Source organism: Talpa europaea, assembly GCF_964194135.1.
Source record: "Talpa europaea genome assembly, chromosome: 9".
Taxonomy (NCBI): Eukaryota; Metazoa; Chordata; class Mammalia; order Eulipotyphla; family Talpidae; genus Talpa; species Talpa europaea.
Window position 1 is genome coordinate 106,073,832 of NC_140076.1, and position 24,319 is coordinate 106,098,150.

The 24,319-nt window shown below is 61.9% G+C and overlaps 1 protein-coding gene across 1 annotated transcript; it reads left to right on the forward strand.

Annotated features, from left to right (window-relative positions):
- Positions 1-1,847: 1,847 nt before the first annotated feature.
- CELSR2 (cadherin EGF LAG seven-pass G-type receptor 2) lies at positions 1,848-24,319 on the forward strand (the record flags this gene model as incomplete). Its single annotated transcript, XM_084243262.1, has 34 exons — positions 1,848-5,130; positions 9,812-10,459; positions 12,316-12,538; positions 12,919-13,034; positions 13,195-13,283; positions 13,646-13,803; positions 14,179-14,342; positions 14,502-14,627; positions 14,969-15,135; positions 15,424-15,711; positions 15,797-15,971; positions 16,193-16,334; positions 16,510-16,630; positions 16,981-17,164; positions 17,332-17,433; positions 18,033-18,127; positions 18,376-18,585; positions 19,020-19,203; positions 19,321-19,449; positions 19,533-19,713; positions 19,872-20,042; positions 20,122-20,248; positions 20,359-20,559; positions 20,864-21,038; positions 21,314-21,426; positions 21,576-21,655; positions 21,745-21,871; positions 21,978-22,100; positions 22,701-22,828; positions 23,022-23,110; positions 23,208-23,396; positions 23,525-23,692; positions 23,792-24,026; positions 24,292-24,319. 34 exons carry the CDS (start codon positions 1,848-1,850, stop codon positions 24,317-24,319), a joined length of 8,739 nt encoding a protein of 2,912 aa, XP_084099388.1.

A 24,319-nucleotide genomic window follows, 5' to 3' on the forward strand; every position in this document is an offset into this window, starting at 1 on the left:
CCGTGGTTCCTGGAGGGGAGCTCCTGGTGGGCGCAGAGAGAGGAGAGGCCCTTCCGGATCACTTTCTACCTCCACAGCCTGGCTCTCCCCCAGGAATCCTGGAAATTCATATACACCTTCAAGTGGACGGTCCAGTTTGTTGACCTACACTGGGAAGCGGCTTGGCAGCCCTGTGTGTTGGGCAGGGTTGTTGGGTGGCAGGAGGAGAGTGGCTGGTGCTGCCGGGGAAGAAGAGAGGGGTGAGAGGCCAGGTCTCCAGGAGGCCCTGGCCAGCAGTGAAAGCCATGGTCGATGACCAGGAAGCCTACCTTGGCTCCACCCCTAACAGTCTTGTGACCCTGTCTACGTTGGATTTTTTTAGATTTATTTATTCATGCATACAAGAACTCAGGTACCAGCCAGAGGTGGTGGGGGAGGGGTGCGAGGATGCACCAGAGGCAGAGTGGGGACCGCATCAGACAGACTGACTGACAGACAGACACACTGCTGAGGAGAGCAGCAGGCAAGACAGGAGAGGTCTGCTGTGCCATGTGGCTCAGCTCCCTGGCCAGCCCTGGGATCAAACTGGTGCTGCAGAGGCTGAACAGCTTCACAGCACTGTGCATAACCCCTTTTGCCTCCAGGGAGGCCCCCCCTGTATCTGTTTTGCCCTCTCTGAGTCTCAATTTGGTATAATTAGCAAATTTACACCAGCTGCCTTCTGCTCCAGGGGTTCAGCTTGCAGCTCCCCCCAAACTCAAGTAGTGTCCAAAATGAAGCTGGGATCTTTCCGTCAGTCAGGCGGCTGGACTCCCACTGATACCCTGGTTAGAACTACAAACACGCTGGGGGATGCGGGGGCTCTGGAGGAGGGTGGCTGAGACCCCACTGTGAGTTTTAGGAAGGTGGGGTGTCTCTCTGGAATATGGGGGAGGCTTTATGACTCAAGCAGGGCCCTTTAAACTCAGTGTGACCCAGGACCTCTGGGAGGGGACAGCAAGCGGGGGACCGGCTCTTATCAGCAGCCAACTGATGGGGCGCGGAGGGCACTTGGCCTCTGAGCGACTCCAAATGTTTTGCAAACAGTTGCACCTACTTAGCTTTGCCTCCATATTACTCTCTTCTGATGAATTCCTCTCTAGGCAATGGCAGGGGTCTGGTCTGTCCGTCTGTCGCCCACCCAGGGCCAGGCAGGGCGCGCGGGAGGGCGGGCGCTGGGCCGGTGCTGGTGCTGGCGTGGGGTGTCGGGCCGGCGGGCCTGCGGGCCCCTGGCGCGGAGGCGGGCTCGGGTGGGGCCCACCCTCCTCGGTGCGGCTGGCATCGCCGCTTTAAGGCGCGGCGGCGCGAGCAGGTCTATGGTAATGAGGCGCCGCCGCGCGCTGCAGAGCTCGGCCGCCCGCCGGGAGGCGAGGAGCGCGGGGCTGGGCCCGGGGCCGCGGCGACAGGAGCAGCCGCGGCGGGGACGCGGTGCGCGATCGGGCGGCGCGGGGCCCTCGGGGGCGCGGGGACTGGGCCGCGGTCGGGCGCGCAGCTCCGCGGGCGCAGGTGGGCTCCCCGCGGGCGCGGAGGGGGGCCCCGGGGCTGGGGGGCCGGCGGGGCCAGGGGCGCGCGGGCGCAGGTGGAGCGAGCCGGGCGCGCGGGCGGACGGGGTGACCCGGTTGCGGGCCCGACCCGGGCGGGGCGAGACCCGGGGCGTCCGCGGGCGTAGCGCCGGGCCCGCCGCGGCTGCGGGGTGCAGGCCCCGCGGGGCGCACGAGTGGCCCCTGGGGACCGGCACCCCGGCCCGGGCATGAGGGTCAGCCGGGCCGGCCGGAGCCGGAGGAGGAGTCGCCGCCGCTGTTGACCCGGCGGGCCGGGAGCAGGAAGAGATGCGGAACCGGGCGGCCCGCTCCCCGCTGCTGCTGCTCCTGCTGCTGCCGCCGCTGCTGGGAGACCAAGTGGGGCCCTGCCGAGCCCTCGGGGCCGGGGGACGCGGCGCCGCCGCCGGGGCCTGCGCCCCCGTGGGCTGGCTCTGTCCAGCCTCGGCCTCGAACCTCTGGCTCTACACCAGCCGCTGCAGGGGGGCGGGAGTAGAGCTGACTGGACACCTGGTGCCCCACCACGATGGCCTGAGGGTCTGGTGTCCCGAATCGGGGGCCCACATCCCCCTGCCGCCAGCCCCTGAAGGCTGCCCCTGGAGCTGTCGCCTTCTGGGCATCCAAGGCCACCTTTCGCCGCAGGGCAAGCTCACCTTGCCCCACGAACACCCCTGCTTAAAGGCCCCACAGCTGAGATGCCAGTCGTGCAAGCTGGTGCAGACCCCAGGGCTCAGGACGGGGGACAGGTCAGCAGAAGAGGCGCTGGGCGGGCGCCGGAAAAGGAATGTGAATACAGCACCCCAGTTCCAGCCCCCCAGCTACCAGGCCACGGTACCCGAGAACCAGCCGGCGGGTACCCCTGTCGCATCCCTGCGGGCCATCGACCCAGATGAGGGTGAGGCGGGCCGGCTCGAGTACACGATGGACGCTCTCTTCGATAGTCGCTCCAACCATTTCTTCTCCTTGGACCCGGTCACCGGTGCCGTCACCACGGCAGAGGAGCTGGACCGAGAGACCAAAAGCACCCATGTCTTCAGGGTCACGGCGCAGGATCATGGCATGCCCAGACGTAGTGCCCTGGCCACACTCACCATCTTGGTGACGGACACCAATGACCACGACCCTGTTTTCGAGCAGCAGGAGTACAAGGAGAGTCTCAGGGAGAATCTGGAGGTTGGCTACGAGGTGCTCACTGTCCGAGCCACAGACGGTGACGCCCCTCCCAATGCCAATATTCTGTACCGCCTGCTGGAAGGGCCTGGGGGCAGCCCCTCTGAAGTCTTTGAGATTGACCCTCGCTCAGGGGTGATCCGAACCCGGGGCCCTGTGGATCGGGAAGAGGTGGAAGCTTACCAGTTGACAGTGGAGGCCAGTGACCAGGGTCGGGACCCCGGTCCACGAAGCGCCACAGCCACAGTTTTCCTGTCCGTGGAGGATGACAATGATAACGCCCCCCAGTTCAGCGAGAAGCGCTACGTGGTCCAGGTGAGGGAGGATGTGACCCCAGGGGCCCCGGTGCTCCGAGTCACAGCCTCGGACAGAGACAAGGGCAGCAATGCCCTGGTACATTACAGCATCATGAGTGGCAATGCACGGGGTCAGTTTTACCTGGATGCCCAGACCGGGGCTCTGGACGTGGTGAGCCCTCTTGACTATGAGACCACCAAGGAGTACACCCTCCGGGTCCGGGCCCAAGATGGTGGCCGTCCCCCACTCTCCAATGTCTCTGGCCTGGTGACAGTTCAAGTCCTGGATATCAATGACAACGCCCCCATCTTTGTCAGCACCCCCTTCCAGGCTACTGTCCTAGAGAGTGTCCCTTTAGGCTACCTGGTTCTCCACGTCCAGGCCATTGATGCTGATGCTGGCGACAATGCCCGCCTGGAATACCGCCTTGCTGGGGTGGGGCATGACTTCCCCTTTACCATCAATAATGGCACCGGCTGGATCTCTGTGGCTGCTGAGCTGGACCGGGAGGAGGTTGACTTCTATAGCTTTGGGGTAGAAGCCCGAGACCACGGCACCCCGGCGCTTACTGCCTCGGCCAGTGTCAGCGTGACCATCCTGGATGTCAACGACAACAACCCAACCTTTACCCAACCGGAGTATACAGTGCGGCTCAATGAGGATGCAGCAGTGGGCACCAGCGTGGTGACGGTGTCGGCCGTGGACCGGGATGCCCACAGCGTCATCACCTACCAGATCACCAGTGGCAACACCCGGAACCGCTTCTCCATCACCAGCCAGAGTGGGGGTGGACTGGTGTCCCTCGCCCTGCCACTGGACTACAAACTTGAGCGGCAGTATGTGTTGGCTGTCACTGCCTCCGATGGCACGCGGCAGGACACAGCACAGGTGGTGGTCAACGTCACCGATGCCAACACCCATCGTCCCGTCTTTCAGAGCTCCCACTATACAGTTAATGTCAACGAGGACCGGCCAGCGGGCACCACAGTGGTGCTGATCAGTGCCACTGACGAGGACACAGGTGAGAATGCCCGCATCACCTACTTTATGGAGGATAGCATCCCCCAGTTCCGCATCGATGCGGACACCGGGGCTGTCACCACCCAGGCTGAGCTGGACTACGAGGACCAAGTGTCCTACACTCTGGCCATCACCGCCCGGGACAATGGCATTCCCCAGAAGTCTGACACCACTTACCTGGAGATCCTGGTGAATGATGTGAATGACAATGCCCCCCAGTTCCTGCGGGACTCCTACCAGGGCAGCGTCTATGAGGATGTCCCCCCCTTTACCAGTGTCCTGCAGATCTCAGCCACTGACCGTGACTCTGGCCTTAACGGCAGGGTCTTTTATACCTTCCAAGGGGGCGACGATGGAGACGGAGACTTTATTGTAGAGTCCACCTCGGGCATCGTGCGAACGCTGCGAAGGCTCGATCGTGAGAACGTGGCCCAGTACGTCTTGCGGGCGTACGCTGTGGACAAGGGGATGCCACCGGCCCGCACACCCATGGAAGTGACAGTCACTGTGTTGGATGTGAATGACAATCCACCTGTCTTTGAGCAGGACGAATTTGATGTGTTCGTGGAAGAGAACAGCCCCATCGGGCTGGCTGTGGCCCGGGTCACAGCCACGGACCCTGATGAAGGCACCAATGCCCAGATCATGTACCAGATCGTGGAGGGCAACATCCCCGAGGTCTTCCAGTTGGACATCTTCTCCGGGGAGCTGACTGCCCTGGTGGACTTGGACTATGAGGACCGGCCCGAGTATATCCTGGTCATCCAGGCCACATCTGCACCTCTCGTGAGCCGGGCCACTGTCCACGTCCGCCTGCTGGACCGCAACGACAACCCCCCTGTACTGGGAAACTTTGAGATTCTTTTCAACAACTATGTCACCAACCGTTCAAGCAGCTTCCCTGGGGGTGCCATCGGCCGCGTGCCTGCCCACGACCCTGACATCTCAGATAGCCTGACTTACAGCTTTGAGCGGGGGAATGAACTCAGCCTGGTCCTGCTCAATGCCTCCACCGGTGAGCTGAGGCTGAGCCGGGCCCTGGACAACAACCGGCCTCTGGAGGCCATCATGAGCGTGCTGGTGTCAGGTAAGCCGGGCCCAGGTGGTGTGGGGGTGGGGTGACCCTTGGGGGCGAGGCTGCACAGCCACCGGGGAGGAACTGCTGATCCACCTCTGCCCTGTGCTGGCTGGCACAGAGGTCGAGGGGCAAGAAGCAGCTTGGGAAGATGCTCCAGGAATCCTGGCAGCTGGTGCAGGCCCCGCCTGCTGCCCCAGGCAGGGCTGAGCTGCTCGGTTGGCTGCCCCCTGCCTACCAGCCTGTGACGTGGTGGGGGAAATGCTATGAGGCTGCGGCTGCCAAGAATTGTGAAAAAAGGCATGGGAAGACTGGGGGGCCAGGGGGAAGGGTGAAGAGGACTGAGGGGTGGGGGAAGCCACCCCTTCATGCCCAGCAGGGTCTTCCTGTGATCTCACAGTCTCTGACAGAGCTGAGGGCTCTGGGGCCACAGGGTTGCCACCAAGGGGTCAGGACCCTGCGGTTGGGCCTCTTCTGGCCCCTCCTGGCTCCAGGCTGAGCGGCAGACCAGCTGAGGGGGACTTTGTCTAGTGCAGTCTTTTCCCTCCAGGCAGAGAGAGCTTGGCCTGGCTCCCCCTTCAGAGCTCCCACCGGAAGTGAGGCCAGAGCTCATTGTCTCTGACCAAACAGACCCCACTATCAGAGGCTGTGGTTTGGGGTCTGGCTCTGGGGAAGGGCTGAAGTCAGGGGCAGACTGAGGCTTCCTGGGCTCTCTTGTCACCCCAAAGGCTATTCCTAGGGTGCCTAGCCTTCCCTGCTGCCTATGACCAGCCCCTGCCCGGGGGATGGGGTGTGGGGACTAGGATGAGCCAGGCGCCTGCTGGGCTGTAAGGGCAGAGCCCCCTGCTCCAGTGGGGAGACAACAGAGACCTGGGGCGTGGGAGCCTGGCCAGAACCCAGGCTGGGCATTCCTGCTGCTTGGCCAAGCGCTCAGCCTGCAGATTCCCTGGACAGAAGGGAGGAGAGTCGGGGGGTGGGGGGGGGCAGCGTTCGATCTTTTCTGTCAGCTATGGGGAGTGACTGGAGGGAGCCAGTCCCAAGCTGCTGAGTCCCTCCCCAAACCTGGGAACAATTGGGACCCTCAGGAGGGTTGTTAGCTGCACCCTGGAGATGGTTCAGGGACCCCACTCCAGCCAGCCTCAGATGCATCAAGGAGGGGCAAGAGAAGAGCTTGACACCACTCCTCTCGGACAGTCTGGGCCAGGCGGGGGCCTCGGTGAGGGGCCTGTGAGAGTCAGGGCCCATCCTTAGCCCCTTCCCTAACTCGTGGTCCCCTCTGCACTGATGTTCCCCGCCCCACCGGCATGTGGCCATCACAGCCAGGGTGCATGGGCTCTTAGAGTTCATGGACAAGGCTCCAGGCCTCTTGACTCCAGTTTCACCTCCAGGGGGCTGGAGTTCCTGTCTCTAGATTCCTGATCTGTGCTGGGAGACTCGGGCGGCGGCAAGGAGTAGGAAGGATGGACCTCCCTCCCCGGCCTGCCCTGTCCACCACGGAATGGGAACAGAGGAGGGCTGGCCCCCAACTTCAGGCTCCAACCAGGCCAGAGTCCCAGACCTCAGGTCCCCTAGAACAGAGAGCAAGGCTCCAGGCTGGCCCCTCAGCCCTAGCCCTATTCTCTCCCCTCGGCCCTGACCCTTGGAGGCAGTCACCAAGGCAACCCCAAAGTTCAGGGAGGCTGGGGTGAGGGGGAGTTGACTCCCACTGCCCCTTTGTTTTCCTTCTCTTGTTCTTTGTCTCTGCTTTCTTTCTGGGCCCCTGCCCGTGGGGCCTCCACTCCAGCCCTCTCTGTTGCTCTCTCCCCGCTCCTGTGCGAGCAGCATCTCCTCCCTTCTTACTTTTTCCATTCTGGCTCTTTTCCTGCCCTTTGTCTTCCTCTGTTTGGTCTCCATGATCAGGCCTCTCTGGTTTCCCCCTCTCTTATTCCCTGTGGTTGTAGCTGCCCCAGCTTGGGCTGTCGGCTCTCCTAAAGAAGACTGAATTCTCCCTGCCTCTCTCTTACTCTGCTGGGACACACGGGAGCTCCAGGCCACGGCCTGCTCAGCTCCAGGGCATCAGATCTCCCCCAGGCTTACACCTCCACTGGCACACCTGCTGGGGGAGAGGCGTGGAGTCTGATTCTGCCAGTCTGGGACCTGGCACTTTTCCAGGTGTGGCTGGCTGGGCCCTGGGCACAGGTGGTGTTTCCTGGGGTCATAGCCCATCCCAAACCTTTTCATTCCAGGAGCATGACTCAGGCAAAGTAGCCCCTCCACCCTTGTTCCTGCTGCTGCCTTTGCACCTGAGGGGTGAGCCAGGTCAAGGCAGGGGAGAAGAACAAAGAGGCAGGAGACAGCAGTGGGTTGACTGCTGGGGATGGGGGACAATAGCAGAGGGGGCAGGTGGCCACAGATGGTGGGCCAGATGGGAAGCAACAGAGACATACTGGGCGAGGGGCATAGGCGGGGGACCTGAGATGGTGGAAGGGGACATAGGGAGGACCGCTTGTTCCCAAGGCAAAGTGGGTTTCTCTTGCATTGGCCTTGACTGCCCCCCTCTCTTCCCTGATCAGTTAGGAGCACTCTCTGCAGACTTGGCTGCTTTCTTCCTGGAGGGACCATCCCATCCAGGAATCATTATGCAGAGGCACTAGGTGCACAAGTCATTTGCCAGCTCTGCATCTGACAGCAGGGATCTCTGACAGAGAGGGATATAGAGCCTGTGGCCTTAAATCTGGGCAGGCTTCCTAGAATAGGTGAGCTTCAGGCAGGTTAGAAAACTAGGACTTAGGGCCTCCCTGGTGGCACAAGTGGCTAAGACGCAACCTGTGAAGCTAACTGCAGCCACTGCAGCATGAGTTCAATCCCTGGCCAGGGAGTTACCCACATGGCGTAGCAGACCTCTCCTGTCTCGCCCGCTGCTCCCCTCAGCAGTATATTTCGGTCAGTCTGCCTGTTCTGTTCCCCACTCTGTCTCTGGTGGATTGTCTCACCGCCCACACTCTGGCCTGTACCCCAGTTCTTGTATGCATAAATAAATAAATCTTTTTTAAAAAAGAAAGAAAGAAAGAAAACTAGGACTTAGACTGGTAAGCTGGACCAGATAGGAAGGAACAGCCTGTTCAGAAGCTTCCAGACAAGAGTGGGCAGAGCAGAAGTGGGTGATGACAAGCAGGCTTGCAGGCAAGAGCAGGTGGGCCTCAGCAGTCTCAAGCAATGAGGCTTGGAGGTACGTGGTTATGGGCCGAGGACATGGCCAAGGTGGGTGTCTAGTATAGTCAGCCACCTCAAGCAGGTACAACACAGAAGCAGAATCTATTCCCAGATCCCTCCTACTCTCACCCCACCCTGGAAACACCAACTTGGAACTCACTTCTGCTAGGGTGTCTTTTTTTACATCTAGCTCCTCCTGCTATATTTTAAAAATCATTTCTTAATAATGGAGTCTGAATAGATTCTCATCAACATCTTAGTATTTATGGAACACCTACTATGTGTCAGACATTGTGTTAAATAAAAAGCTCCCTTATAGCCCCACCAAGCCATGTCCCCACCCCTTGGCTTCTAGCTTTTATTTTAGAGCTAAATCAGATCCATTCCCATGTCTATGTGCATTCAGGTGTATACGGTATTTCTGGGCTTAGGGTGTGTGGGTGGAGTGAGACACCAGAGTGTGTTGATACTTAGCTGTGTATAAGTGAGTGTGTGGCCTGGGGGTGTGGCAGGCATCAGAGTGCAATGCTGTGAGCCAAGAGGGGAGGACTAGCTAGAGGCCCTCGGGCAAAAATCAGTCCTGTGGGGCTCTGTCTGGGGTCTAGGGTAGAGAGCTATCCAGGCCCTTCCATCTCTGCCCCCCATCTCTCATCTCTGCCCGGTACCCCACAGCATCAGGGCAGTGGGTGGTGCTGCTATTGGCAAGGTGGTTCAGCTAGATTTCTTGGGGTGGGGCCCCCCAGGCTACCCCCAACAGCCTGGAGTGTTGGGCGGGAAGACTGCTTTGTGTGGATCGTTGCCATGGGGATAGTGGGCCTGCGCCCAAGCAGCCATGGGGCTCAGTGGGAGGGGAATTGGGTGGCCCACTGACCCAGTTTACCGCCCACCCTGCCCCAGGGGGGCTACAGGATCCCAGCCAGGGTCAGGCTTATGGTAGTGCTGAGATAAGGAGGCTGAGGGGGCAAGAAGATGATTTTTCTGGGCCTCTCATGATCCTCTGGGCCCTGTAGAGAGGAGAGAAAAAGGTAAACTAGGGTTCTTATGCAGGGAAGCCCCAGGCTGGGATGGCAGCAAAAGGGGAGGTGGGAGGACTATAACTTGGGGGGTGGGGGTGGGGAAAGTGCACAAATGTGAAAAAATATGCTGTGCGCAGGAGAGGGTTTAGGGACTGTGTCACAGAACTTCTGAAACCCTGCCCCCCTTAAATGCCCAGGGGGGCAGGAGCAAGCCCTCAAGGAGTGACTTGATCCCAGGTGAAGTCACACACACCTCCTCGAGTACCTTCATGCCAGCGGGGAAAGAAAGCCCCTTCCTGTCCAGGCCCCGCCCTTCTTGGCAAGTGAGCAAAGCAGGGGTGTGCAGACTGGATTCCTGCCCCTTCACTTCCTCCTCCTGGTGTCCTCGTGCAGGGACGGGTCTGGGGCATAGGGAGGGGGGCACTCCTGCACCCCCCACTACTCGCCCAGCCCGGGCTTGGTATTAACCCACGTTGCCTCTGCAGACGGCGTGCACAGTGTGACCGCTCAGTGCTCCCTGCGGGTCACCATCATCACCGACGAGATGCTCACGCACAGTATCACTCTGCGCCTGGAGGACATGTCCCCAGAGCGCTTCCTGTCGCCGCTGCTGGGCCTCTTCATCCAGGCGGTGGCGGCCACCCTGGCCACGCCACCGGACCACGTGGTGGTCTTCAACGTGCAGCGGGACACCGACGCCCCAGGCGGCCACATTCTCAACGTGAGCCTGTCGGTGGGCCAGCCGCCCGGGCCCGGGGGCGGGCCGCCCTTCCTGCCCTCCGAGGACCTGCAGGAGCGCCTGTACCTCAACCGCAGCCTGCTCACGGCCATCTCGGCCCAGCGCGTGCTGCCCTTCGACGACAACATCTGCCTGCGTGAGCCCTGCGAGAACTACATGCGCTGCGTGTCGGTGCTGCGCTTCGACTCCTCGGCGCCCTTCATTGCCTCCTCCTCCGTGCTCTTCAGGCCCATCCACCCCGTCGGGGGGCTGCGGTGCCGCTGCCCACCTGGGTTCACGGGCGACTACTGCGAGACCGAGGTGGACCTCTGCTACTCCAGGCCCTGCGGCCCCCACGGGCGCTGCCGCAGCCGCGAGGGCGGATACACCTGCCTGTGCCGCGAGGGCTACACCGGTGAGCCGGGGATGGGACAGCCGGGAGGTGATGCTGCTGTGCAGGCACCTGTCAGGCTGCGGACAGGGCTGGCCTCCTGCCGTACTGGACCAAGTACAGGTCACACTGGCTGTGTGCAAAGCCCACGTGCCCTTTTACGACCTGTTGAGGGAGGTGGAGAGGGAAGTTCTTTCTTCTCCCGCTGGGACCCCTACAGGTGGGCTCTAGCCCTGGAGGCCATCTGCTTGGGTTTGTGGCACAACTTTGCCACTAATAGCTGTGTGACCATGGGCAAGTTACTCCACCTCTCTGTGCCTCGCAATTTTAAAATGGAGGTTATGACTCCACTTCTATCATGGAGTGGTTGTGAGGAGGAATTAATGTAATGCATATAAAGAGCTGGCCAGTGGGAAGTGTGGGCGGAGGGTTAAGGCACTGCCGAGACCAGTGACTTGCCCCAGATGTCATTTCACAGCTGGATCAGGGGTGAGGCTGGGCCCAGAAGCTGGTTTTCCCCCCTGCTGAGTGAGTTAACGTTCTGACCTGCAGTAGGTGCATGTCTCCTAGACAGTGAGGGGAAGCCGCGGAACAGCTGAGGGGTTTGGGTGGAGGGATAGGGGTGTTTCAGCTCACTGTCGTGGGTCACCTGAGCAGAAGAGTCCCACCCCCGCCCCGGGGCTGGTAAAGGAAGGTCATGACCAGGAGGCCTCCCTAGCAGCCTGGGGTCTTCACACATCAAATTGCCAGGCAGTGGGCAGTGGGGTGGTCACTGCCTCTGCTTTGTGCAGTCTCCCTTTTCCTTAGGACACCCCCTTCTCTCCCCATGGCCCTTGCTTCCCAGATGTCTCAGGGCTCCCTTGCTGTCCTCCAGAGCCATGCCCACTGGCTGTGCCAACAGCGGCAGGCAGGCCCTCCCCGCCTTCCCTGCCGCATCTCCCTGCCCAGAACTTGCCAGACTTGACTTCACTCAGCTGCTGTGGGTGGGGTGGGGGGGAGGGGCGGGCTTGGGGGAGGGGAAGGGAGTCTTTGTCCAGAAGGGTGGGGAGGGGGGTGCTTAGAGTAGCCGAACAACAGTTTCCATGGAAACAAGAGCCAGTCACTAGGCACAGGAGCTGAGAACCTATCTCCAGAATCTGGGAATGGAGAGGGAGAGAAAGGGGTGGATTTTCCCATCTGATGTTGGAATTTTCAGCTCCTCCGCTGAATCCTGTTCTACTCCCAGGGCTCAGTTACCCAACTCTCACCACATTTTCCAAGCGCACAGAGGTCTTCAGTCTGGATCCCCGGGCTCAGGGTGGGATTTCTCTGCCCCATTGCTGGAGGGACCCCAGCTTTCTCTCCACACCCTCCAATGCAGCAAATCTCAGTGGAAGCCGGGGCTCATCCCCAGAGGGGGAAAATGATATCAGTTGAAACCGAGGGACAATAGCACCAGTGGTTGGGAAGGAGGGGGAGCCCCCATGCTGTCCTTCAGGACCTTCCTTCTATGTACATTCACCCCTGCAGGGGCCACAACACCCCAAGCTTGTTCTTTAGCCACGACAACAAAGACTGCTAGGACCTGGGCCATATGGCCTGGAACCTCTCAGTCCTGTGCTCTGGAGGCTGAACGGGTGTGGGAGGGACTGGGAACTCTGAGGAATGTGCAGGGGGGCAGTCTACAGTGTAGGGTTGTGATGAGTGGGCCCCAGCATGGCACCCGGAAAGGCCAGGGTTTCATAGATCTCAGAGATGGACTCATGAGGGAAGGTGGGTGCCTGGGAGAGTTTGGAGTATGGGGGTGGGGTTCACAGGAGACCGTGGGAGACATCGCAGGGGAGGAGTCCCTGTTCTCCTCCTGGGGCACGTGGCACTCACCTGCGTCTTCATTTGTCCAGGTGAGCACTGCGAGGTGAGTGCCCGCTCGGGCCGTTGCACCCCGGGTGTCTGCAAGAATGGGGGCACCTGTGTCAACCTGCTGGTGGGTGGCTTCAAGTGTGACTGCCCGTCCGGAGACTTCGAGAAGCCCTACTGCCAGGTGACCACGCGCAGCTTCCCCGCCCGCTCCTTCGTCACCTTCCGTGGCCTGCGCCAGCGCTTCCACTTCACCCTGGCGCTCTCGTGAGTGGACGCTGGGCTGCGGGGGTACGGGGGGAGCCTGGGCAGTCTCCCTTCCACAGACGAGGTGAGAGGACAGGCAGCACAAGTGCACGGAGCAGTTATGGGCAGAGCCAGGTGGGCACCTGGGGTGGCCCGTGCACTGCAGGGGGTCTTCCTCGCCCACCGTCTCTGCTCCTGCCCTTACCCTGCAGGGTGGGGCCAGGACGCCAGGGTTCTGGTTCTGGTTTGGATCCATCTTCCATACTCCAGCCCAGGAGCTTTGCCCAAGATCTCCACCCTCTGGAGGGTCCTGAGTAGCATCGGGTGCTAGTTAGGTGATGGGGCTGCCAGCATCCAGGTGGGCACCACATTCCCTCCTCCCACCGCCCTCTCCGCCTCAGGTTTGCCACCAAGGAGCGTGATGGGCTGCTACTGTACAACGGGCGCTTCAACGAGAAGCATGACTTCGTGGCCCTCGAGGTGATCCAGGAGCAGGTCCAGCTCACCTTCTCTGCAGGTGATTCTGGGTGCCCATTTCCTTGCTCATCTCTAAATGGCCCTTAGCCCCTGACCCCAAGTCACATACTCCCCCAGCCAAACCTGGGTCCAGTCCCAACCACCCCCTCCCCCTCCCCAGCCCTTACCTAGTGTCCAGCTCACCTGGGTCCTTTCTCCAGGGGAGTCGACCACCACCATTTCCCCATTTGTGCCTGGAGGGGTCAGCGACGGCCAGTGGCACACAGTGCAGCTGAAGTACTACAACAAGGTGGGTGTGGAAGGGGGCCAGGGAGTGGGAGGGTTCTCTTGGTGGCACTACCTCCAGGGAGGCTGGTCATGGCACTTCTGGCTGAAAGGGAGGGAGAACTTGCCACTTTGCTGGAACACCCCCTTCCAGGGGGCACTGCTTGGTGCTCCCTGTTCTGTGAGGCAGGCACAGACTCATGGGGACATTGAGAAGGGTATTAAGCATATAAGTCAGGGGTGTGTGTGTGTGTACACAAGTTGTGCATGCACCTGCGTACGTGTGCCTCTGTACAGGCAGACGCAGGTAAGTGAGTCCTTGGGCCTGACCCCGGAGCCCAGTGAGCTCCTGTCCACTGGTCCCTCTCTGCCCTTCCCTTTCCACAGCCACTGTTGGGCCAGAAAGGGCTCCCGCAGGGCCCATCTGAACAGAAGGTGGCAGTGGTGACGGTGGATGGCTGTGACACAGGCGTGGCCCTGCGCTTCGGAGCGGTGCTGGGAAATTACTCGTGTGCTGCCCAGGGCACCCAGGGCGGCAGCAAGAAGTGAGCAGGGGAGGGGACAGGGGCGGGAGGTGCTGGGTTATCCTGAAATGGGAACCCTTCAGGGGTTTGCTTCCCTTGGTCCTGCTTGACCCTCTGCAGGGTTGGGGGAAGGTGCGTAGGCTGTAGGGAGGACGTGGTGGGGAGTGGGCAAGGCTGGATCTGAGCAGGGCCTTGCAGACCACCTGGGGGTTGGGTGAAGGAGTGTGAGATGGGAGCAACTCCAGGTTGGGGTGCCTCCCTTTCCATGGTGCTGTTCTGCTGGGCCCGTGGATTCCTGCCCTGGCCCTTCCCCTCTCTGCTCTGGTGTCAGGGTGTGGGGAGAAGAGCCAGAAGCTCCCCGCTCTCCCTCAAAAACCATTGTTTTTGCACCCCCAGGTCTCTGGATCTGACAGGACCCCTGCTGCTGGGTGGGGTGCCTGACCTGCCTGAGAGCTTCCCTGTCCGCACACGGCATTTTGTGGGGTGCATGCGGAACCTGCAGGTGGACAGCCGGCACGTGGACATGGCCGATTTCATCGCCAACAATGGCACCGTGCCGGGTACGGGAGCCGGGGGCAGGAGCAAGGCAGGAGTCCAGTGCAGAGGAGGGGCTGCGTCTCTTGTGGGGAACCCTGCCTTTGTGGGCAGCCAAGCCCCCTCCAGTCTCTGCCACTGAGCCTGCTTGGAGCCACTGCCAAGCCGTCTTCTCTCCCTCCTAGGCTGCCCTGCCAAGAAGAATGTGTGCGACAGCAACACCTGCCAGAACGGGGGCACCTGTGTGAACCAGTGGAGCGCCTTCAGCTGCGAGTGCCCCCTGGGCTTCGGGGGGCAGAGCTGTGCCCAGGGTAGGTGGGGCAGATGCATGGGCCGAGGCCTGGGGCCATCAGCCATGCTGAGAACACCGCAGGGTCGTGGCAGGCCCTGGGCAGGGCCCAGCTGAGCTGGGCTGTGGGTGGAAAGCGTGTCTGGGCAGAGCCCTGTGAGGGTAGCGCAGGAGACAAAGGGCCCAGTCAGAGGCAGGCCTGGGCACAGTGTGGGGCGGGCCCAGGACAGGTAAGTGCTTTGGAGGGCGGGGCTGACCAGGGGAGTGGGCACCTGCAAAGACGGTGCCCTCCCTCCCGTGGAGCTGCCACCCTGGGGCGCTCAGCTGCTCCTTTCGTCACTCCCCCTTTTTCTGCCTCCCCAGAAATGGCCAACCCACAGCGCTTCCTGGGCAACAGCCTGGTGGCCTGGCACGGCCTCTCGTTGCCCATCTCCCAGCCCTGGCACCTCAGCCTCATGTTCCGCACGCGCCAAGCTGAAGGCGTCCTGCTTCAGGCCGTCACCAGGGGGCGCAGCACCATCACCCTTCAGGTGCTACAGGCAGGGCTAGGGAGGGTGGGTTGGCAGGGGCAGCCTCCTGGGGGGCTAGTCAGCCTGGGACCTAGGGTGGGGTCTTTTTTCCCCTCCTAGTAGAAGCAGCTGGATCTGTTTGGTGGGTCCCTGCTGCCATCTACAGGGCCTAAAGGAAATAACACCATTTCTTTTCTGGCCCAGTGGGGTGGCAGGATGGGTTTGCTGGTCCAGGACAGGAACAGCGGAATGGAAGAAGAGCCAGCTGCGGCAGGCTGCTGACCCTTTTCTCTTTCCCCCTGGTGACAGCTGCGGGAGGGCCATGTGGTGCTGAGCGTCGAGGGAACAGGGCTTCAGGCCTCCTCTCTCCGACTGGAGCCGGGCCGGGCCAACGATGGTGACTGGCACCATGCGCAGCTGGCACTGGGAGCCAGTGGAGGGCCCGGCCATGCCATCCTGTCATTTGACTACGGGCAGCAGCAGGCAGAGGGCAACCTGGGCCCCCGTCTGCATGGACTGCATCTGAGCAACATTACGGTGGGGGGCGTGCCTGGGCCAGGCAGCGGTGTGGCCCGGGGCTTCCGGGGCTGCTTGCAGGTAAGCCTCCTCCCCTGGTTCCCTGTACCTGCCGTCACCTGGAGGCCTGCTCCACGAGGGCCCACCCTGTCCTTGTCTCTCCCAGGGCGTGCGGGTCAGCGAGACGCCTGAAGGTGTCAGCAGTCTGGATCCCAACCGTGGAGAAAGCATCAATGTGGAGCCGGGCTGCAGCCTGCCAGACCCCTGCGACTCCAGCCCGTGTCCTGCCAACAGCTACTGCAGCGATGACTGGGACAGCTATTCCTGCAGCTGTGATCCAGGTGTGCCAAAGCTCCAGGGAAGTGGGGCAGGCCACCCCTCGGGAGTCACACTCTGGCTCTGCTGGCTCTGCTCATTTTCTGAGCTTAGTCCTTTGGCTCTACAAACCCACACCCAGCTAGTATGGTGCTCAGAGCAGAAGGAGGTGCACGGGGGTGCGGGGGGTGTTGAAGAAAGTGCTGGGAGGGTGAGAACTGAGCCTTTCCCCTCCTTCTGGCCCCAGGTTACTATGGAGACAACTGTACTAATGTGTGCGACCTGAACCCTTGTGAACACCAGTCTACATGTACCCGAAAGCCCAGTGCCCCTCATGGCTACACCTGCGAGTGTCCCCAGAATTACCTTGGGCCATACTGTGAGACCAGGTGAGTGGACCAGGACCGGCAGCAGCAGGTCCCAGTGGCCACTGCTTATTTCTGGTGCGTCCCTCAGAGCACTGAGGCCTGGCTGAGCCGCAGTGGGGTCAGGAGGGACACACATTGCTACACCGGGGCCCGGGGAGCAGAAGGAGCTCACGCCTGCCCGGGCCCCTCTCTGCAGGATTGATCAGCCTTGCCCCCGAGGCTGGTGGGGACACCCCACATGCGGCCCATGCAACTGTGACGCCAGCAAAGGCTTTGACCCAGACTGCAACAAGACAAGCGGCGAGTGCCACTGCAAGGTGACAGCCCAACCGGCCTCCAGGGCGTTCCTGGGGGAGGCCGCGGGGAAGCTTTCTGCTGAGAGCTGAGGGCCACGTGCCTTTGGGGAGGGCAGAGGGCATGGAGAACCCGGAAACAGTCCGTAACAGCGAGTTCTAGGCCAGCTGTGTGGGTGTTTGCAGCCTGTTCTCACTGTTTGGTGTCTCATTGATGGGTTAGACTCCAAATTTTCATCAGTCGTTAAATATTTTGAACACCACTCTGGGTATCTGAGGTCAGGGAGCCTTTCTTCAAAGGGGTCACAGCTGAAAGCATCTGTGAGGGTCTAGGGAAGAGAGCCTGAGCCAGGGAACCCCATCCTCCCTCCCAGGAGAACCACTACAGGCCCCCCGGCAGCCCCACCTGCCTCCTGTGCGACTGCTACCCCACGGGCTCTTTGTCCCGAGTCTGTGACCCCGAGGATGGCCAGTGTCCCTGCAAGCCGGGTGTCATTGGGCGCCAGTGTGACCGCTGTGACAACCCTTTTGCCGAGGTCACCACCAACGGCTGTGAAGGTAGGACTTTCGCCATGGGTGGTGGTGCTCCCCGCTGCCTTCTAGTGTCCTGGGAGGCCAGGAAGAGTGGTAGTTGCAGGCCGGGGCCTCTGCGGGGAGGGCTGGGGATCCTGGGCACGGCTGCCAGGGGACAGCTGCTCCTGGATGACTCTGGTGCTTCCCTGCAGTGAATTACGACAGCTGCCCACGGGCGATTGAGGCTGGGATCTGGTGGCCCCGCACCCGCTTCGGACTACCTGCTGCCGCCCCCTGCCCCAAAGGTTCCTTCGGTACGTGCCCTAGGCCCAGAATGCGATAGTGAGGGCTGGGCCTCTCACGGTGGGGTGAGGGTGGGGAGCCCCTGGCTGCAGATCCTGAAATTCCCCCAACCCTGCCCCCTTATGGACGCCACGTCCTTTCTCGGCTTGCTCTTCCCTCACTCCCAAGAGTGCCAAGGTAAAGTGTGCCTGGTGTTGCAGTGTGCCCACCAACGGGCCGGGACTCACGGAGGGCTCCTGTCCTTCACTCGCCACCTGGAACTGGAGCCCAGGGAGAAGGGCGGTGGTTGCCGTCCCCGGAGACCCAGCCCCGAGCACCGGTGCTTGGATTTGCTATGGCAGAGTTCACTCTGTGAACACAGGCGGCCGAGGGGCAGCGATGTCTGGTGGGACAAGGAGGCCCGGTGCCCCATGTTTCTGTAGCCCCTGTTCGGGCTGGTCTTGTGGGTTTGGGCTCTGGTGTCCTGCCCACCTGTCTTCCTGTTTCCACCTGGGCAACACGAGGGTGGGGTGTCCTAGCCCACAGGGGCCAGACCTCATCAGGGCTGCCCAGCCGGGCTCGCGGCTCCCGGTGCCTCTCCCTGAGCCAAGCTCCGGGCTTCCTTCCTCAGGGACCGCTGTGCGCCACTGTGACGAGCACAGGGGGTGGCTTCCCCCCAACCTCTTCAACTGCACGTCAGTCACCTTCTCAGAGCTGAAGGGCTTTGTGAGTGAATCGCTTCATCTCCGCCTCCCCTCCCCGCCAGCCCCCATTTCACTTACCAACACCCCCTCCAGCTTTGATAAAGAGATTTCTGGAATTGGAGAAAGATTCCAGCCCCTGTTCTCCTGGGGCCCTCACCTGGAAAGGCCATTTGACTCCTTCCCTGACACCCATTTACTCCAGAGTTCCAGCTCGGCACTATGGCTGCCTCATCCCGTGCTCCTCTGCCCTCCCTTCTGGCCCTGCCCTAGGCCGAGCGGCTTCAGCGGAACGAGTCAGGCCTGGACTCGGGGCGCTCCCAGCGGCTGGCCCTGCTTCTGCGCAACGCCACACAGCACACGGCCGGGTACTTCGGCAGCGACGTCAAGGTGGCCTACCAGCTGGCCACGCGGCTGCTGGCCCACGAGAGCGCCCAGCGGGGCTTCGGACTCTCTGCCACACAGGATGTGCACTTCACTGAGGTGGGACTTGGCGGGGGGCAGGGCTGGCTGGGTCTGTGGGGGTCATGGTGAGTGAACCTGCTCCTGGCAGCCCCGAGGCAGAGCCGGTACAGTCCCCACCCCTGCCTTTGGGGGCTCCCGGGGGCAGGATGCCTCTGTGAGCTCCCTGGCGCTATGGCCCAGCACTTGGTGATGTAGCGCGTCTCTCCTCAGCTTTTTCATAGCAAGGTGTCCAGGGAGAATATTGTTCCTGGTGAGGTCTGCCCAGTAGCCAGACTGGGGAGGGATCAGTATTAGTTCAGCTATGTGGGTGCAGAGGCACAGGATGAGGGGACCCAGCCCCTAGGAGGGCTGTGGTGCGTCTAGGGGATCCAGGACTGGTCTGGACACAGGCTGGGGCCTGGTGGTGGGGACAAGAGGGTGTGGGCACATCTCACTGGTCGTGCAACCCGTAGAACCTGCTGCGTGTGGGCAGTGCACTCCTGGACGCAGCCAACAAGCGGCACTGGGACCTGATCCAGCAGACAGAGGGTGGCACCGCCTGGCTGCTCCAGCACTACGAAGCCTACGCCAGCGCTCTGGCCCAGAACATGCGGCACACCTACCTAAGCCCCTTCACCATCATCACACCCAATATCGGTGAGACTGGCACCTGGCTTGGGAGGAATTTGGAGCAAGAGTCTTTGGCAAGGATGGCAGTGCTGGGACCCTGCCCACCTTCCATGGGGTCTGACCTGTGACCCTCCCCGCACCCAGTCATCTCCGTAGTGCGCTTGGACAAGGGGAACTTTGCTGGGGCCAAGCTGCCCCATTATGAGGCACTGCGGGGGGAGCGGCCTCCAGACCTCGAGACAACAGTCATCCTGCCTGAGTCCGTCTTCAGAGGTCAGTGGGGAAGCCGAGGGGTGGGTCAAGGGTCAGGGCAAGCCATGCAGGACCCCGCTGAGTGGACAGTGTTCCACTCCCAGAAACGCCTCCAGTGCTCAGGCCTGCGGGCCCAGGAGAGGCCCAGGAGCCAGAGGAGCTGGCGCGGCGGCAGCGGCGGCACCCGGAGCTGAGCCAGGGGGAGGCTGTGGCCAGCGTCATCATCTACCGCACCCTGGCCGGGCTGCTGCCTCACAACTATGACCCGGACAAGCGTAGCCTGAGGTGAGTGGAGGGGCTGCAGGGCTGCTTGGGGGTGCAGGCCAGGCACGTGAATGCCGAGGCAGAGGACGGTTCAGGGCTGGGAGCATGTCAGGGAGATGAGGGTGTCCCCCAGTCACACAACTCCCAGGGTGACCGTGCGCCTGCCCGCCCTGCATCAGAGTTCCCAAGCGCCCTGTCATCAACACGCCCGTGGTGAGCATCAGCGTCCATGACGATGAGGAGCTTCTTCCGCCCCGCGCCCTGGACAAGCCGGTCACCGTGCAGTTCCGGCTGCTGGAGACAGAGGAGCGGACCAAGCCCATCTGTGTCTTCTGGAACCATTCCATCCTGTGAGCCTCCCCCTAGTGCTTTCGGTCACGAGCCCTGGCCCCTGGGCGTCCTACCTCCTGACACTGTCCCCTCCTGCAGGGTCAGCGGCACAGGGGGCTGGTCAGCCCGAGGCTGTGAAGTTGTCTTCCGCAACGAGAGTCACGTCAGCTGCCAGTGCAACCACATGACGAGCTTTGCTGTGCTCATGGACGTGTCCCGGCGAGAGGTCGGGCCCACAGGGTGTCTCAGGGCTGGGGTGGGACGCCAGGGCACTGGGCTGGGTGCTCAGGTCCTGCCCTTTCTGATTCCTCCAACCCCCTGCCACTCACTCTGCAGAATGGGGAGATCTTGCCGCTGAAGACACTGACGTATGTGGCCCTAGGAGTCACCTTGGCTGCCCTGCTGCTTACCTTCTTCTTCCTCACTGTCCTTCGGGCCCTGCGCTCCAACCAGCATGGCATCAGACGGAACCTCACAGCTGCCCTGGGCCTGGCTCAGCTGGTTTTCCTCCTGGGCATCAACCAGGCTGACCTCCCTGTAAGATGTCCCTCCTCACCCAAAGACCTTCCCAGCTCCAGCCCTCCCAGGCTCCCTTGGAGTCCTTGCTGGTCTTCTGCCCTCAATCCCTGGTCCCATAGCAGTAACTGATAAAAAGCCTAGCCTACGGCCTGGTCCACAGTTTCTTCCTCTCTAGCTCCCCCTTAACTCCCCAGGACCCTGCAAGTACCTGCCCTGCCCCAAAGCAGCTCCCAGCACCCAGGCCTCCACCCCCCTGGCCACCAAGAGCAGAAGCCTTGCTCTGGATGTGCCCAGAACTGACCAGGTGTGACCTGGCCCCCAGTTTGCTTGCACAGTCATCGCCATTCTGCTGCACTTCCTGTACCTCTGCACCTTTTCCTGGGCTCTCCTGGAGGCCTTGCACCTGTACCGGGCTCTCACCGAGGTGCGCGACGTCAACGCTGGCCCCATGCGCTTCTACTACATGCTGGGGTGGGGCGTGCCGGCCTTCATCACAGGTACCCACCGTTCCCGGCCTTGAGGTTCCGCATCCCTGAATCCCAGAGCCACCTTCATGCCATGTTCTCCCCACTCACATCCCGGGCCCAGATGCCTCACATTCCCTGTGCCATGGCTGGCCCTCTGATTTAACCTGCCCCATGAAGCCCCCGCCATCCAGGACGTGGTGGGCAGTACCCTTATCCTCTGCTCCAGGTCCTGTGAGCCACTTCCCCCTGACTGATTCCCAAGCCCCTCACCGCCCCTCACCCTGCCGCTGTCTTTGTACTCCCAGGTCTAGCAGTGGGCCTAGACCCCGAAGGCTATGGGAACCCCGACTTCTGTTGGCTCTCCATCTATGATACGCTCATCTGGAGTTTTGCTGGCCCCGTGGTCTTCGCTGTCTCAGTAAGTGCTCGAGAGTGGGCTGGGGGCTAGCAGACTCGTGTGCCCTCAGGTCCCCTTCAGGAATGGCTGAGGCTGCCAGGCCCCCATGCAGTGGGGTTGAAGCTGTCTGTCCCCCGATGACCCCCTCACACCTCCCCCTCCCCTGCTAGATGAGTGTCTTCCTGTACATCCTGGCGGCCCGGGCCTCCTGTGCTGCCCAGCGGCAGGGCTTTGAGAAGAAAGGCCCTGTGTGAGTATGGGGTGCGGGTGCCGGGGCAGTGGATGGGCATCAGCGTGGGCGGCTTCGTGGCCAGACTCACAGCCCGCTCCTCGCCCCAGCTCAGGCCTGCGGCCCTCCTTCGCTGTCCTCCTGCTGCTGAGTGCCACGTGGCTGCTGGCGCTGCTGTCCGTCAACAGCGACACGCTCCTCTTCCACTACCTCTTTGCTGCCTGCAATTGCATCCAGGTACCTGGGCCAGACAATGCCTTGTGGGAGGCCCCGAAGAGAAGAAAGGGGAAGCTGGCCTGTGGGGTGCCCAAACAAGCACTTAGCTGCTGTCGCTTGCCTGCAGGGCCCCTTCATCTTCCTCTCCTATGTGGTGCTTAGCAAGGAGGTCCGGAAAGCACTCAAGTTTGCCTGCAGCCGAAAGCCCAGCCCTGACCCTGCTCTGACCACCAAGTCCACCCTGACCTCGGTGAGGGGGTTGCGGGTCAGGGAGGTCAGGGAGGTGGAAGGGTCTTGGGAGGGCTGGGAGGAAGAGGCCCAGGGAGTCTGTTCTCTGTGCTTTTTTTTGTCTCCCTTTTCCTCTATCCCTACACCCTTTCCTGCGGGGATGGAGGGTGGTATAATGGTATGTGTGGCTTGGGAAGAAGGGGACCTAAGGGGTGAGGAGGAGGATTTTGATGTGGGAGAGATGGGGGTGCAGCTGGGAAGAGAAAGGTGAGGAAGAGGCCGAGACAAGCATTTAGGTTCTGAATGTCCAACACCTGAGCCTCCCTCATGAGCTTTGGTAAATGGCCTGTCTCCTGGGATGGCCTCAGGAGACAACTCCTGCTGTCATCTTTTCCCCACAAGCCCTTATACAGCCGTGTCCAGGGCACTTGGGGTGCACTGGTCTGGTATGACGGCAGGGCTACCACTCCCAGGCCCTGATGTGGCGGGATGCGGGCCCCCTTTCTTTCAGACCTGGGTCGGGGCAGGTGGAACCCAGAGCACGCTCCCCAGCTCTTCCACTTCGCAGCCTGGGGCCTCCCACTCTACTCCCCCACTGACTGACCTCTCTGTTCCTGCCTAGTCCTACAACTGCCCCAGCCCGTACGCAGACGGGCGGCTGTACCAGCCCTATGGAGACTCGGCCGGTTCTCTGCACAGCGCCAGCCGCTCGGGCAAGAGTCAGCCCAGCTACATCCCCTTCTTGCTAAGGTGAACCCTGGTGATGGAGACTCAGGCCGGCCTGCTGCTGGAGTCGCACGGCATGCGCTGACTGCCGCAGGTGGCAGCTGGACTTAGAGGCAGTCAGGAACCCAGGGCAGGACTGGGAAAGGCAGGAGGGAGGGAGACTGGGACATGGGCGAGGGGCCATGTTGGCCGCTCCAGCACGATCTGGTCTTCTTAGGGAGGAGTCCACACTGAACCCCAGTCAAGGGCCCCCTGGCCTGGGAGACCCAGGCAGCCTGTTCCTGGAAGGCCAAGGCCAGCAGCATGGTGAGGACGTGTGCCCCAGATGGCCCGCGGGAGGGGGCAGCTGGCCGGCTTTGGCCAGGTGGCTGGAAGTGGCTGTGATCTCTTGCTTACCTCCCAGATCCGGACACGGACTCCGACAGCGACCTGTCCCTGGAAGATGACCAGAGTGGCTCCTACGCCTCCACCCACTCGTCAGATAGTGAGGAGGAGGAAGAGGAGGAGGAGGCCGCCTTCCCCGGAGAGCCAGGCTGGGACAGCCTGCTGGGGCCTGGCGCCGAGAGACTGCCCCTGCACAGCACCCCCAAGGGTGGGCCAACGTTGGGGCTGGGCCTTCGCCGGGCAGAGGGCCTGGGATTCCCGGGAAGCAAGACTAAGGTGGGGACGCTCCTAGCTGCCTACATTCTGGAGGTCTCATCCACTTCCTCTCTCCTCCAGATGGGGGGCCAGGGCCTGGGAAGAGCTCCTGGCCAGGAGACTTTGGGACCACAGCCAAGGAGAGTGGCAACGGGGCGTCTGAGGAGAGACCACGGGAGAATGGAGATGCCCTGCCGCGGGAGGTGTCTCTGGGCCCCCTTCCAGGCCCTTCAGCCCAACCTCACAAAGGTAAGCAGGGCCCTCCCAACTGCGTCCCCCCAGTGGGCCTCCCTACGGTAGCCCCGTGCTCCTTCCACTTGCTCATGGTGCCCGCCCTCCCGGCCACAGGCATCCTCAAGAAGAAGTGTCTGCCCACCATCAGCGAGAAGAGCAGCCTCCTCCGGATACCCCTGGAGCAGGGCACAGGGTCTTCTCGGGCCTCCTCGGCCAGTGAGGGCAGCCGGGGTGGGCACCCTCCCCGCCCCCCACCCCGGCAGAGTCTCCAGGAGCAGCTGAACGGGGTCATGCCCATCGCCATGAGCATCAAGGCGGGCACGGTGGATGAGGACTCGTCAGGTTCCGAGTGAGTGTGGCGGGGGGGCAGGAAGGCTGCGGCCCCGAGGCCCGGCTGCTCTCGGAGCGGGCTCCCGGCTTCCCGGGCTACCCTGGTTGGCAGTGGAGGACCACCAGGCGGCAAGCGGGTTGGCCCAGGCAGCATCGGGCAGTGAGGGAGGGCGGGCAGCTGGGTTGCTTTTCTGTTTCCTTCTGGTGAAAGCTTCTCACTGTCTCTCTGCTCTGACTAACCCTCTGTCTGCCTTTTCTGTCGCTTTCCTTTCCTGCCTCTCCAGATTTCTCTTCTTTAACTTCCTGCATTAA